At 41.2% G+C, this 14,908-nt stretch overlaps 1 protein-coding gene across 2 annotated transcripts in view; it reads left to right on the forward strand.

Annotated features, from left to right (window-relative positions):
* The first annotated feature begins 738 nt into the window (after nucleotides 1–738).
* The window catches only part of Rps6ka2 (ribosomal protein S6 kinase A2), a 388,980-nt gene continuing 374,810 nt past the window's right edge, over nucleotides 739–14,908 (forward strand). Inside the window, exons 1-2 of one of the 2 annotated variants that reach the window (XR_015444055.1) lie at nucleotides 739–1,145; nucleotides 4,717–4,782. Coding sequence is in view for 1 of the 2 variants with exons in the window: in XM_013076709.3 (XP_012932163.1) it covers nucleotides 1,083–1,145; nucleotides 4,717–4,782 (129 nt within the window). In the remaining variant the exon portion in view is untranslated. The remainder of the gene's footprint in view (nucleotides 1,146–4,716; nucleotides 4,783–14,908) is intronic. The other variant, XM_013076709.3, reaches the window with a different exon arrangement.

Here is a 14,908-nt window from a genome sequence, read left to right on the forward strand (position 1 = left end):
TGTGTGTCTCCAGGCTGTTCCCTATGGCAGAGCCACTGGGTGTTCTCATCTGTGAAATGGTACTGTGATATCCATGTTTGGTGGAAAACCGAATAATGTGCATGATGCCAGTGTTTGAATAACTATTTCTCCCCCAAGAAATCTCTGCCCCATGCCCAACAGGTCTGTGGTTTGGAGTTTAGCGGTTCATTTTAAACACACACACACACACACACACACACACACACACACACACGAACACACACAAACACAGGGGCCAACCCAGAGTCCCTGCAGAGCCCTCTGCCACAGCTCAGAGCAGGCGACTGCAGCCTCTAGCCCCAACCCTTCTTTTCTGCTGGGTGTATGCTGTCCCCTCGCCTGGGCGGGTTGGGTTGGGACAGCGGGGAGCCACCGTGCTAGGTCAGCAGCAATGCCTGGCGGGCGAATCTCTGAACCTTGATTCCGGAAGAGCAGCTGTGCATCTGCCTGCTGCTCGGGGTGGCTCGGGGTGTCGCAGAGGTGTCAGGGGAGGGTGCTGGGGTTAGGTGGCGTGGGTCTGAGGTGTCGCAGAGGTGGCAAAGGAGGGCAGACCTTGTCACTGTGTGCTCCTTCCCGCTCCCCAGCCCTCGGTTGCTAGGCAGTTTCTATGGCAGCCGCATCCTCAGACTCAACTTTCACCCTCATTTAGAGCCAATTAAGGTAAAATTGTGTGTGTGTGTGTGTGTGTGTGTGTGTGTGTGTAGTAGGCGGCGCGGGAGGCAGGAGCTCCAGGCTGCGGGGAGCGCCTATCCCAGACCAACGCAGGCATCCTCTGAAGCAGGTTACCTCCTCCTCCAGCTTCACCTCCTCCGCCTCCTCCTCCTGCCGCAGCCCCCAGGCAGGACCAACTGGAGAGGACGCCGGCAACCGCACCGAGACTTGGGGGAGAGACCCTGCCCAGCTCCCGGGAGGCCGCCTGACTCGGCCCACTGATCCCTGCCGGCTCAGCTGTGCGAGGCTTCCCGCATCTGCCCACCGTTCATTTCCCGGGCCGTTCGGTCGGCTCTGCTGTTAATTTTCTTGCTATCAATACTTGATCAGAGGAAAGGAAAGTTTTAAAAATGCCGATTGCACAGTTGCTGGAACTATGGAAAAAGATAGAAGTGGAGCCCATGGAAATAGAGGTGAGTACAGAAAGGGGGTGAATGTACTTTTTCATAGTATCCTGAAAAATCTCTACTCTGGCAAATGGACTGATACTTGATATAACAAATTAAGATTTATCGAGTCAATATTATATATGGCACAGATTCAGATATTTAATGTGCATAGATATCTGAGTTACATATGCACATATTAACCTTATTTACACGTGTACCATATGGCACTGTGTGTGATGTAAACAGGTAAACAGATCAATAGAAGAAAAATGCTGCTCTTAAGCCATCCTTCAGGATACTTCTCACACTACATGTGTTCCTGTGTTCCCAAATAGGTCTGCATCAGTTTGATGTTTCCTTCAACAAGTGGCTTCAAATCCTAGACCTCCATTTGCTGCAGTGAGAGTGAAAGCAAAAGGCCCACCAAGGAGTCCTTTTGTCAGAACAGAGGACCGAGACAGTACAACCTCAAAATGCATTTTCAGATGAAGAGGGAGCACTAAGGAGAAGGAAATGTTGAGATGCAAATGTTAGGAGCATATCCCAGGACTGCTGGAGTGCAGGAGACATTACTGACATCAGACCCCAAGGAAAAGGAAATCTCTGTCCCAAGAAATTTCATTTCCTCCCTTTGAATTAGAAAGGACCAACACATAGTTTTCTGAGAATTTTCTCAAAGTAATTAACAGCTATTACATTTTTAGATTTCCTGTGCTCTGTTGATAGCAATTCAAGTTGCATTTAAAAATAGGTAATTTTAATAACTTACTAAGTCTCCTAAAATCCAAGCTATAATTTCTGCTTCATCCCCTACATCCAATGTCATACTTATAAATTCAATGCTACTTTAAATTATAGTCATTTTAATATATATGTAGTGTTTATTGTGATATTCACATAACCTAATTTTGAACTGAGATTCTCTTTTAGAAGAGAATTTATTTGATATTTCATATTTAATGCTTTCCCGGGCAGACAAACTAAGTTGATAATCCTTGAAATAGGTATGGGTGTGCTACAGGGTTGCTGAGACCAACACAGACACCAAGCCTATTTTTTAGCTGGAACAGTCTGGAGATTGGGGAGAGGAACACCAGGCTCTGTTGCTATTGGTTATTCTGTTCATACTTGATGCTCTATGTAAGTCAAAGACAAAGCCTTAATAAGAGCCATTCACTTCAGGGGTTGCCACTTCTTATTTTTTCTTTTGAGAAATTTGATTTTTCTAAAAATTGAATTAATCATTCAACAAATGATTCTGGCAGAAGTTCTCTTTGTATTTCCTGGAGCCTCTTGAAGTGTTGCGGAGGGATGCCTAGCTGTGAGGTCTAGCACCCAAAGCTTCTTCCAGGGAGGACTGTGCTGGGCTGGGTAGGGCTGGTGGGAAGGAAGGAGGCTTTGCAGCAGTCTTCCCTGGATTTTGGACTTGTCACTGTGACCAGGCATAGCCCCCTAGGAGTATCTTGGGATTTAAATATTTCTCAAGTTAATTGAAAATGGACTAGCCACAAGGAGATTCATATTATTATAAAAATATGTTGTGACCCTGGAAAGCTCCTGCTGATTCAAAGGACTGGAAGCAGAGCTTATGCCACCCATGGTGCACTGTGGCCAGTGAGAGGGGAGATTGTGGAAGTTCTTGTGATTGAACTGTGTACAGCCCCAAGAAAGCACAAGATGCTTTCTTCAGGCTCTTGGGTGAGACTTTTAGAATAGGAAACCCTTCAGGGTAGGTATCTTTGTGATGGAATATTCATAGTTATTTGGAACCAGAAAAACCAGAATCCTTTCCACAGAGAGATTAATATTGACCATAAGGTATTTCAAGTTCCCAAAGAAACTTCCAAATCCTCAAAAATGTAAAATCCATGTGCTTTGGACCTCTTAGGCCAATTTCACTCTCTCATTTTGCCCATTTCATATTCTATGGCATCAAAACCACTTGCATATCAAGGAGGTGGGCAAATTGAGGTGAGCCACAGGTAGTTTCTGGGCTCTGAATTAAATGTCCTATGGCCCTTGTGTGACGAGTATGCACACTTGTTCTTATATAAACGTCTGCTGTGAGGTTTCAGTTCTGATGGTTATTTATTTTTACACAAATTTAACATAACTGATTGTTCCAGGGCTTGGAGATCCTTTCACTCCAACCACTTCCTCCTGTTGCTTCCTCTCCACCCATTTTTCTTGTTCATAATCTGAGGGAAAAGAGGGTCTAAAGCTCCCTGAACTACATTACTGCGTATTCTTCATAAGACTTCATCCTACTTCGGCATGCAGACCAGGGGAACTCCATTTGACTGTCTAGGGAAAGTAACTATGGTATTATGAATTATTTGAGTTACCTTTTATGGTATTTTACCCATAAATGGGATGTGCAGACAAGAAAATACCTATGCCAATTAAAACCTGGGATCTCTAAAATATCCTCAAAGAATCTAGCTAGAGAGAGAATCATGTAGTATTTTGTGAATTCTGTTTTAGCATTAAAACATTAAAGGTACATCTCAGGAGCAGGACTTTCAGTCATCATTTTCGGCAGGGTTACAATGGCCAAAGGCACACTTTAGAGACACAGTGAGAAAAGATGAGTAAGGCCAATGCATGCACCAGCCCAGAGGGTCTGGTTGACCTGTTTGATTTGTGTTCTTTCTGAGGTGCAAGCATGATTTGTCCTCTGGGATGTCACAATGCATTAGAGAAAGGAAAAGCCCCCATTTTCAAGCAGTGCTGATCAAATATGATTTCCTGATGACCCACAGTCAGCAAGCATAATGACTATTGTCTTAAGGCCACTAGGTTAAAAGTAGTGATAATGAAAGCAGCTAACTTGGAGCATCTACAGCACAACAGAGCCTGTGGAGACAAGGGAACATGCTAATTAAAGCCTGGGACCTCCAGAAAAATCCCTTAGTGGGTGTTATTACATTAAATTCTCCCTACATCTTAAGGTGGTAGGTTTTGTTATATCCCTGGTTTTAAATCTGACAGAACTTAAAAAAAAATCTGACAGAACTGAGGCCCAGCTAAAGCATTTTGCTCCAGGTCATTGAGTAGCAAGCAGAGATCCAGCTTTAGGTCCTCCTATTCAAGCTGTATACTACATAGATAACTTGCTTTATGTATGTATGTGCCAGGGCTTTAGTCTATGACTTAAAAATTTTTGTAGCACTAACCTGACATTCCAGTCAGGAGTGGTTACAAGTCTTTCACCATCACCTGTGTCCCTCCTAACTGTGTTAGTATCCTGGCTTTATGCAAACCCACACCCTGGCAGGTAGGAGGTTGTATGTAAATCTCCTTGCTCACCTTCAGCTGTGCTAGAAGTTGTACATACTTCATTGATTTAGTGATTTGTGATTTTGGATCCAAAAACTACCTGCCTTTTGGCCACCTGTTAAGGAGTCTGTCTCTAGCAGGAAGTATCACACAGCAACAAGCAAATTCAGGTGGAAAGGAGACACAGTACAGTTTCCATGTCCTCCAAGCCAATACTGAGTATTTAATTAGTCTTTCTTTGCACTGATTACCTGGCTGAGGCTTTTTGGAAAAATGTTGCATGTTAATTATACTTCCCATGTGTCTTTGTTGTCAGACCACTGAGGAGGAGCTCAGTCTGGATGCAGAACCCACCACAGAAGACACCGTGGAAGAAGTAACTGTATGTGTTTTATTATGGTCTGGTTGTTTGGAAAGAGTGGCTCCAGTAAGTGGAGAAGAGAGAGGAAATGGAAGCTTGAAATTCATGGCCCGCTAGTGGTTATTTTAATGAAATGTGTCTATACATACACAAATACAGGTGTGCCCCTGGTCTTCTGGTTGGCTGTTTTTAGGAGGGCAGTGGTGTGTGATGGATCTATTACTCAGGACAAGCAGGAAGAATACCCAGCAGAGGCTAGAAAAGACAAATGAGTACCATTGCTGGTAGTTTCTCCTAGTAGCAGCTCTTACATGAGATCCTGGAGTGTTAAAGTGAATGGTGGGATACCTGAAAGTGGGCTCCTGTGTGGGAAAGCTGCCTTTCCAGCTGGCAGGTCATGATCTGTGTGAGGACAGTTGGGAGGGGTTTGGAAGAGGACAAGGAGAAAAGGGTACAGGGAAGGTAAGGTGGGAAAGAGGAGCAGGGGCGGGGTGGGAGGTAACATCTTGAGGTGAAAATGACATGTACAGGAGGGAAGAGCTTGGAGGTTTCTGGCTGTGCATCTGCCCACTGTCATGCCACAGAGGAGCATGCTCCTGACCAGCAGGAAGAAACCTGTCTAGGACTTTAATAAAGGCAGCACTGGCATTATAGAGGACGATTTGGTGACAACAACATATCTTTGAAGAAGACATAGGACATTGAAGAGCTAAATTCCAAAGTTGAGTTGCAGCTGGAGTGAGAAATTCTAGTTATCAGGCATGTTTCTGACATCGTAAAGACATTCTCTCCAAGGCAGCTGGACCCACAGATTGCCAATGAAGCTAACAGGACTTAGCAACCTCAGTCTGCTGGACCATGTACCACTGGAAACCACAGAAATTGTCAAATTTGCTAGTCTGTTGACTTTTAAAAATAGCTGCAAAGTGTGGTGTCTGGGAGGGCAGGACTGATGGATGTTACTGGCCCCACATAGTGGGCTGCTTGGGTGCTGAAAACTGGATTTCACTTCCATCTAGCCCCATGAACATTGTGGAAATGTAAGCAGGGTGCCACCAGATCTTATGATCAGATGACATAATATATTGGTTAAATAAGGGAAAGTGCCATTAAGCTGCCTCATCTTCAGCTGGCTGCCATTCAGTTCTGTGCTTCCATTGCCGGTCAGGGAGTTTGGCACTCAGCTGTTTCCCCAGCTTGGCAGTGCTCTTGCTGCAGTCTTGAGCAGAGCATTTGGGTTGGCTGTGTACCTTGGCATTCGATAGAAAGTAGCCATAGCTCGCTTATCCCAGTGCCACAGAGGTCAGAAAGACACAGGAGCCGGTGCCTTTCCTAAAAAGATAGATGTTCACTTCAGAACTGCACAGTTGCAGGGTAAAGAGGCAAGCCATACCCTCTACACTGAGTAACAGGGCTCAGGATGTCAGGAAAAATAAACCACAGCCGTTACTTGTAGGAACACTTTGCCAGGCTTTGATAGAAACTTGATTTCTGGGGAGAACCTATAGAATATTTACTATGGGCAGATTACTGTGGTAATTTAGCAGTTGGCTTCAGGAACAGCCTTACAGCACTAAGCCAAAATATGTGTGTAGACCATTCTCATTTTATAAGCTCCAACTGAGCAACAAAATTGTGTAGCATGATATCTCAGTCCATTTGGGCTGTATAACAAAATAGCAGAAACTAGGTGAGTTATAAACAACAGATATTTATTTCTTGCAGTTCTGGAGCCTGGAAGCCGAGATCTAAGCGCTGATAGATTCAGTACTTGGTGAAAGACTGCTTCCTGGTCATGGGCTGCATCCTCTGTGTCTTCCCTTGGCAGAAGTGGCCAGGGACTTCTCAGCTTTTTAAAATAAGGGTACTGATCTGGTTCACAAGGCTCTATATCATGACCTCATCACCTCCCAAAGACCTCTCTTCCTAAGGCCATCACCTTGAGGTTGTGATTCAACAAATGAATTTTTTGGGAACACAGACTTTCAGAGCAAAGCACACGATAAAGGTCACAGGTACTTAACTAAGTAACAGAAAATTTGAAATTCATTAACAATATTTTCTAAGACCTTCTACTCTCAAGTTGTGTTACACCAACATTTTTGATAGAGATCTAGATGTGAACCTATTATAGGAATGTGATAAAAACAGCTGGCCTCTTTAAAAGGTATTTTTGATAATGGAATGTGAGATAGTGAAAATTTTTATTTCCTGATGATTACCTTATGAGAATGATAGAAAACCAGTGTATTTTAATTCTTAATAAAGGAAGAGAGAGCCAAAAATGTTAGCAATATTTTGCAGGACCATAATATTATTTAGATGCATTCATTAGTATTTGTAGGGCTAGTGAAAACATATTGGAGAAAATTACTTGTTTACTCAATGTTTCTGGTAGATTATGCAGAAAAATCAACCCATACCTTTCCAGGCTGGCTATATGTGGATGCCCTTCTGGTCTCCTGTGGTGGTGTCTAGTGTTTGTTACAGTGAAATTATTCTCCATGCATCCTCCTTGGCTTTCAGAGTGGTTAATTTGCAAACTCTTCTGTTACTAAAGCATCTGTAGCTGAGATAAAACAGGAAAATTCGATGGCCACTGAACTGAGTAGAAAAGGCTCATACCTTTTACCATCTTGAACATACGTAATAATTAAAGTCATTTTATTTAGGAAAAATCATTCAAATTATAACCTGTGGTACAAACACCAGACTCAACATTGAAGGAGAAAGAGTTAAGAACAGCTTGTATGGAAGAGTGCAGGAGGGACATTAGAATTCCTCCACTTGTAATTACCTTAATCAACATGGCCTTTGTGTATGTGGGGGGGCATTCTTCTTTCTTTTTAAACTGTTGAACACATTTGGAATGTTTTATGCATAACTATCCCAGCATGTGTTTCTCGTCTGGTTGTGTCTCAATGTTATGATTCTGTCAACTTCTGGGAAAAAGCACTTTGGTGTAGAAATGAGACAAGAAATCTATCTGAGTTTGAGAGTTAATGCTACACGTTTTTTTCTTCAGTATTGTTGTAAGGATTCCTCTCTCAAGAAATCAGGATCAATGTGGGGGAGTTTGGGATATGAATTTCCAAGAGGGTAGACTTAGTTTGATTTTATTTGACATGAATAAAGTAGGCACTTTTATATTCTAAACAAAATCCACAAGGCAGCAGATTCCATTAGGAAATACCTCTTTAAGGGATTGTTACAAGAAGCTCAGTATAGAGATAGATCATAGGCACAGAAAGAAAACCCCGAAGCAAAATTTATTCTATGAATTTTGATGTGGCACCTGCTGTGTGCAGCTTTGGGATGCTGTTATTTGCTGATCTTTTCTTTCTTTTTTTTTTTTTTTTTGCAGATTATGCACAGTAAAGCAAACTGCAGTGCTGGGAAATTATGATATTTAAGGGGTTTAAAGTTTAATGCAGACAACAAATGTGTCACTTTGCTTGGATACTGTTGTGCTGAGCTAGGGAGGCAAGAAGGTCCCAGGTGGCCACAGTGCAGCCTTGCCTGCATGGTTGAGTGAATTTATCATGGGTCCATAGGCAGCTGCCGCCTGGTTGCCTGGGAAACCCATTTGGACTTTGTGCCAAGCACACCCGGGGCAGACTTCTCACTGCATGAGGAGTGTATGCAGCTTGTCCATCCATGTGAGGATGGCACAGGGTGATGTTAGCCTAGATGACAGTACCCGCTAGGCCTCCTTGGAGACTCTGGGGAATGAGGTGGGAAGGAGGAGTTGTCACAGTGGAGTAAGAAGACTTTGGGCCAGGAGATGGCTTAACTAGTCCATTTCCGTGATTCAGATGCCAAATCTCCTACCTACCAGGCAACACCAGACCCCTGGTCTGTTTGTCATCTTTGGTCCCAAAGTATTCTGAGATTCATAAGTGGCTTAGGTGAGCTTTTATTTCACAGAAAAACCTGTGAAAATATTGGAATTCATATTTTTTACAGTGTTTAGATTTCAGGGTTATGTTTATTAATCATCATAAAGACAAATTTCCCATCTGTTAAATTTAGAAAACTAGATCCAGGAAGCTGTTAAAATATTAGCACATTTTAACTTTATTTCTTATGAGTACTGGGACATTTCTCCTCCTCTCCCCATTCTGATGGCAGAACAGGAAGTGTCTGAGTGGTGAGAAGTTACCCTTCTGGTGCCAGCCATCATTTGGGCAGGGAGAGTTAGAGAGGGCACTAGACTTGGCTGCCAAAGTTCAGCTCTCTGAGTCAACAGGATGTCAGAGAATGCAGCAGCACAGAGACCAGGGAGGGACCCTTGCAGTTCACATACAGCCCTTCTCAGGATGTCAGCAGGGTCTGCTGGCAGCTTCTGATGATCTTCTGAGTACTTGTCACTGTGGTCTCCTGGAGTGATCAGTTTCCTGATTTCCCAATTGGTCATGGATTGGACCCCTGATCTCTCCACTTGGTAGAGAGGTAAGGGAGGAAGGCCAGGGAAGAGACTGGTGGGAACACACAGAGCTCCTGAAGGAGAAAGCAATGTAAGAGTGTCATCAAGGGCCTGGACTGAAGTCATGGTACCAGTGGAATGTCACCTGGGCCAGAATGAGCGACCCATGCAGCACCTGCAGAGCCAGTGCATCATCTTTCCTGAGTCTGGAAGGTAGAAGGAGACTCACTGTGTCCCTTAAAAAGAAGAAGAAAAAGAACAAGAAAGAAGAAAAAAACAATCTGAAGTTTTTTTGAATATAAATGAGACAAGATGAATAATGGAGACTAGGAACTAATAAAGCAATTAAGAGCAATGCAATTAGAGTTTAAAAGAGATAGTTAACAGTTTTGAAAGAAGATTAAAGCAATCTTCCAAGTTCTGCTTCTTATCTTATATAATCTGTCTTTGAAGACAACAATGGTATCTCTAGAAGCTTGTGCTATCCCAGTCACAATGACTACCATCCCTTTATGTGTATTTCTCACTGTTTTACTGTCCAACAGACCAGAATTATTTTAATCCTCATAGAGATTTCAGAAAAATGTAGTGTAAACATAATGCCTTTTGGAAAAATGAAAATGTGGCCAAGAATACCCTATGTGTGTTTAAACACATGAGGACAGGTAGCAACAGCATTGATTCCATGGAATATTAGCATTTATTGAGGCAGAAATGAAGGACATGTATGATTTTGCAACAAAACTTGGTGCAACATGTTATTTGATGTGTAAGTGGCAATTATCTGCACGAGTCCTCAGAAGACATGGAGTCTGGCTTTTGTCATTTCTAGATATCTGTCCTTGGGGTCATTCCTTTCTCACTTGAGTGTCCTTCATCATCAAGGACTTGTAGGGATGGTTTATACCTCTGTTCATTCCTGACATCATTACTTTTCATCTGTAGCAAAGTCAGGGGTTACACGACTTCCAGGATGCTTTGTCAGATGTAAGGAGATCTCTCAGCCAGTGTGAGTAGGCCTGAGATACAAGTCCAGTGTGTCCTTTGATTGGAGGGGAGCCGAGTGCTGTCCTCATCTCACACTGCAGCATGGGCACCAGCAAGGGCCTCGTCCTTGGGCAGCACAGGAGCCAGCTCTATGGCTCAGCAATTGCACGGGTGGTCTGTGGGCAGAGGTGCTGTCCCTGCCACAACCAAGGCTGTTCTGTATGGAATCATTGCTGAAATGCGAAGCACAGTATGTCCTCTGAGCTTCCCCCTCTTTGGCTGACATAAGTTGCTGACTATGGCAGCAAACCCACAGAAAAGTGAATTTCAAACATGTTCTTTTTATAGAATCACCAATTTTCCCCTAATGTACTTAAAGTTTGAGGTAGATTTTTGGAAAATGGGATACAGGCAGAGGTCACACATGATGGCTCAGTCTTTACTCTGTTCAGGCCCTAAAACAATGCTGCAGGTGTCTCTGGGACACTGAGACCCTGCTCAAATAGCTGTGCTGTTTGTCACCTTCTTCCTCACCACGCATGTGAGAGGCCTGTGTCCTGACTGCAAGCCTCACCTGTGGCTGCTTTTCCGGGCAAGCCACCACTGCCTGAAGCGGAGCCACTCCCAGGAGGATAGTATGGTCCAGGGGAGTGATGAGGTCCTGATTGAGGCTCAGCCAAGGCCAAGGTCATGTGCAGCTGCCAAGACTCCTGTCCTCACCCAGTCAGGGTGGCATACACCTATAATCCTAGCAAGGCAGGAGCATTTCAAGTTCAATCCCAGTCTAGGAAACTTAGTGACTTAGGCCCTGTCTGAAAATAAATAATAATAATAGTAATAATAATGATAATAATAACAATAATAAATAATAATAAAAGCACTGGTGATGCAGCTCAGTGTGATGCCTCTGGGCCCAATCCCCAGTAACACAAAAATAAAAAAGAGCTATTTCTATCTCCTCCTTTTATCTTTTCAAAATCCTCTCTTCTCTCTTTAAGTTAAAACATTTGAAAAATCATTTTAATGTGTGTATACACTTTACACAGCTTTAGCTGGTGATGCTTTTGAAAATTATACTCCCCCCCATTTTAGCTAATATTTCTCTCAGGTGGAATATATTATTGAATTGCAAGAATTACAAAAATTCCTTATATTTTATTAATCTCAAATGGATAATTTGAGTAATTTTGATAGGAGAGGGTACATACACTTTTAATTGAGATTTTCTCCCATAGATAATGCTATTTTGGGGAAAGATGGAAGGTATCAGTTAAAAAGTTGTGTATGTAGTTTATTACTTTCAGAATCTTTGAAGTAATAAAAGGGAAAGTGAAGCAAAGGGACTTGCCCTCCTAACATTCATGCAGCTGGAGCTGGATGTGGAGTCACAGACTTCACAATCCGTGTGAGTCATACAAAATATCTAGGGAATGATCAAAACATATTTTTTCCAGGATGCAGTACCAAAACATCCCACAGTGCCAACCACACACAGAGCACCCAGCCAGCTCCACGGAGGTGGCTGTCGCCCCATTGCTCTCTCAGAGGGCCCTGTGGGAAAACTGAGAAGGGGCTTCCACTTTCTCGGCCCCAAGAATCTGCCACCTTCTGGCTCCTGTAGGGTGGATGGGCAGACTAGACATAAATGGCAGTATAGACGCAGAAGGGAGAAGTCTAGGCTTCGAGGCAGAGGTCAGTAAGCCTGCTGGGTCTCCGTGTTAGACAGGCATCGTGCTAGGCACATGGGACCTAAACATGAACAAACAAGGCTGCTGTTCTTCAGTGTTCCATCTATTTAGTGCTTCAGACATATAATTCCATGCTTTCAAATTCATGGGTAAATACAACAAAAAGAGGGCTCTTTCCTACTTCTTTCCTAGTTTTTTTTTTTCATTATTGTGTGCAATATGTAATACATGGTTATGTTAATTTTGGGAAATTGGTAAATGCATACAACATATCTAGATAACTTTCTATCCTCTTACCCCACTCTTGCCTGCTTCTAACTCCCCCTAGTCCCATTTTCTATCTTCAAAAAGACTGTCTTCTTGTTTTCTTACTGTGTCTGACTTACTTTGCTTAACATTATGGCTTCAAGTTCTGTCCATTTTCCTGCAAATGACATAATTTCATTCTTTGTTATAGCTGTATAATATTCCACTCTGTCTGCATACCACATTTTCTTTATCCATTTTTCTGTTGATGGGCATCTAGGGTGTTTCCAGAGTTTAGCTATTGTAAATTGTGCTGTTATAAACACAGATACACATGTATTACTATAGTATGATGTCTTTAGCTCTTTTAGGCATGTACCCAGGACAAGTATAGTTGGGTCAGATAGAATTTCTATTTTTAGTTTTCTGAGGAATCTCCATGCTGATTTTCATAGTGGTTGTGCTAATTTACATTCATTACAGCAATGCAGAAGGGTTCCTTTTTTGCCACATCCTTACCAGAATTTGTTGCTTTTTGTATTTTGATGACAGCCATTCTGAATGGGGTAAGAAGGACTCTTAGCATTGGTTTGATTTGTATTTCCCTAATGGCTAAAGATGATGAACATTTTTTTTTTCATATACTTGTTGGTGATTTGAACTTTTGCTTTTGAGAGGTGTCAACTCAGTTCATTTGCTTATATTTTGATTGGGACATTTGTATTTTGGGGGTTAATTTTTGTTGAGTTCTTTCTATCTTCTAGATATTAGTCCTCTATCAGAAGAGTGGCTGACAAAAGTTTTTTTCCCATTCTGCAGGTTAGCTTTTCACTTTGTTGATTGACTGATTTGCTGTGCCAAAGATTTTAATTTGATGTAATCCCATTTGTTGATTATTGATATTATTTTCTGTACTATTGGAATTCTGTTCAGGAAGTCCTTGCCTGTGCTTATGGCTTCAAATATTTCCTCTATGTTTTCTTTCAGCACTTTCAGTTTCTTTTTATACCGAGGTCTTTGATCCATTTTTATTTTATTTTATTTTATTTTTTATTTTTTTGGTACCAGAGATTGAACTTACAACCTTGAATTGGCGAGGCAGGTGGTGCTACTGAGCTAAATCCCTAGCCCTTGATTTGATTTTAGTACAGCTTGAGAGATATGGATCTAGTTTTAATTTTCTGCATGTGGACCACAAGTTTTCCTAGCACCATTTGTTAAAGAAGCTATCTTTTCTCCAGTGTTTTTGGATATTTGTGTGGTTTTGGATTTTTCTATGTTTTTGGCCTCTTTGTCAAAAATCAGATGGCTGAAAGTGCCTAGGGTTATTTCTTTGTCTTCTGCTCTATCCCAGTGGTCTGTTTTTGTGCTGGTATGCTGTTTTTATTATTGTAATTTCATAGTATTACTTAAAATTCAGTATTATGATGCCTCCCACTTTGCTCATTTTACTCAGGATTGCTTTGGCTATTCAGGGTCACTTCTGGTTCTTTATGAATTTTATAATTGTTTTTTCTAGTTCTATGAAGAACGCTATTAGTATTTTATTAGAGTGCATTAAATCTGTAGCTCACTTTTGGTAATATGGCCATTTTAGCATTATTAATTCTACCTATCTAGGAAGAAGGGATATCTTTCCATTTTTTAATGTCCTGTTAAATTTATTTTTTCAGAGTTCTGTAGTTTTCATTATAGAGGTTTTTTTTTTTTTTTAACTCCTTGGTTAGGTTGTTTCCTAAATATTGAATTTTTTGGAGCTATCATGAATGGAATTGTTTTTCTAATTTTTTTCTCTGTGGGTTAATTGTTGATGTACAGGAACACTATTTATTTTTGTGCTTTGATTTTGTAATCTGCCACTTTGCTGAATTTATTTATCAAATCTAAGTGTCTTCTGGTAGAGTTTTTTTCAGTCCCTTATTTTCAGTCTTTTCTTTCATTCTTCTATTTAGTCTTCTATTCTTTTCTATTTTCAGTCTTCTCCAGTCTTCGGATTTTTAGTATTAGAATAGTAAATAGAATTAAGTATTAGAATAGTAAATAGATATAATTTGACTTCCTTTCCTGTTTATACCCCTTTTATTTCTTTCTCTTGCCTGATTAGTCTGGCTAGTTATGAGCACTATATTGAACAGAAGTGCTGAGAGTGAACACGCTTTTCTTATTCCTGATTTTAGAGGGAATTCTTTCTATTTTCTCCATTGGATATGGTGTTTGCTGCGGATTTGTCATATATGACTTTTATCAGTTTGAGGTAGGATCCTTCTATCTCTTTTTTCATCAAGGTTTTTTTAATCATGATTTTTTGTCAAAGACTTTATCTGCACTTATTGAGATGATAATTTCTTTTTATTCTTGAACCCATTTAAGTGGTGTGTCACATTTATTCATGTACATATGTTGTACAATCCTTGTGTTCCTGTGATGAAGCTGACTTGGTCATAGTGGATGATCGTTTTAAATAATTTTGCTGAGTTCTCTTTGCAAGTATCTTGTTGGGAATTTTTGCATCTGTGTTCATCAAGGATATTGGTCTGGAGTTTTCTTTTTTGTTGAGTTCCTGTTTGGTTTTGGTATCAGGATAATGCTGTCTTCATGGAAAGTGTTTGGAAGCATTCCTTCCCTTTCAATTATATATAAAAGTTTGAGGAGTATTGGCGTTATTTCTTCTCTAAAGTTCTGGTAAAATTCAATAGTGAATCCATTGGACACTGAGTTTTTCTTGGTTGAGTTTTTATTACTCCATTATTACTTTATTACTTGTAATTGGTTATTTCAGGGTTTTTATGTTTTTGGTTCA

This window comes from Heterocephalus glaber, unplaced genomic scaffold, assembly GCF_053883595.1.
Source record: "Heterocephalus glaber isolate CG9 unplaced genomic scaffold, H.glaber_assembly_v1.0 deba00001593, whole genome shotgun sequence".
NCBI classification, from domain to species: domain Eukaryota; kingdom Metazoa; phylum Chordata; class Mammalia; order Rodentia; family Bathyergidae; genus Heterocephalus; species Heterocephalus glaber.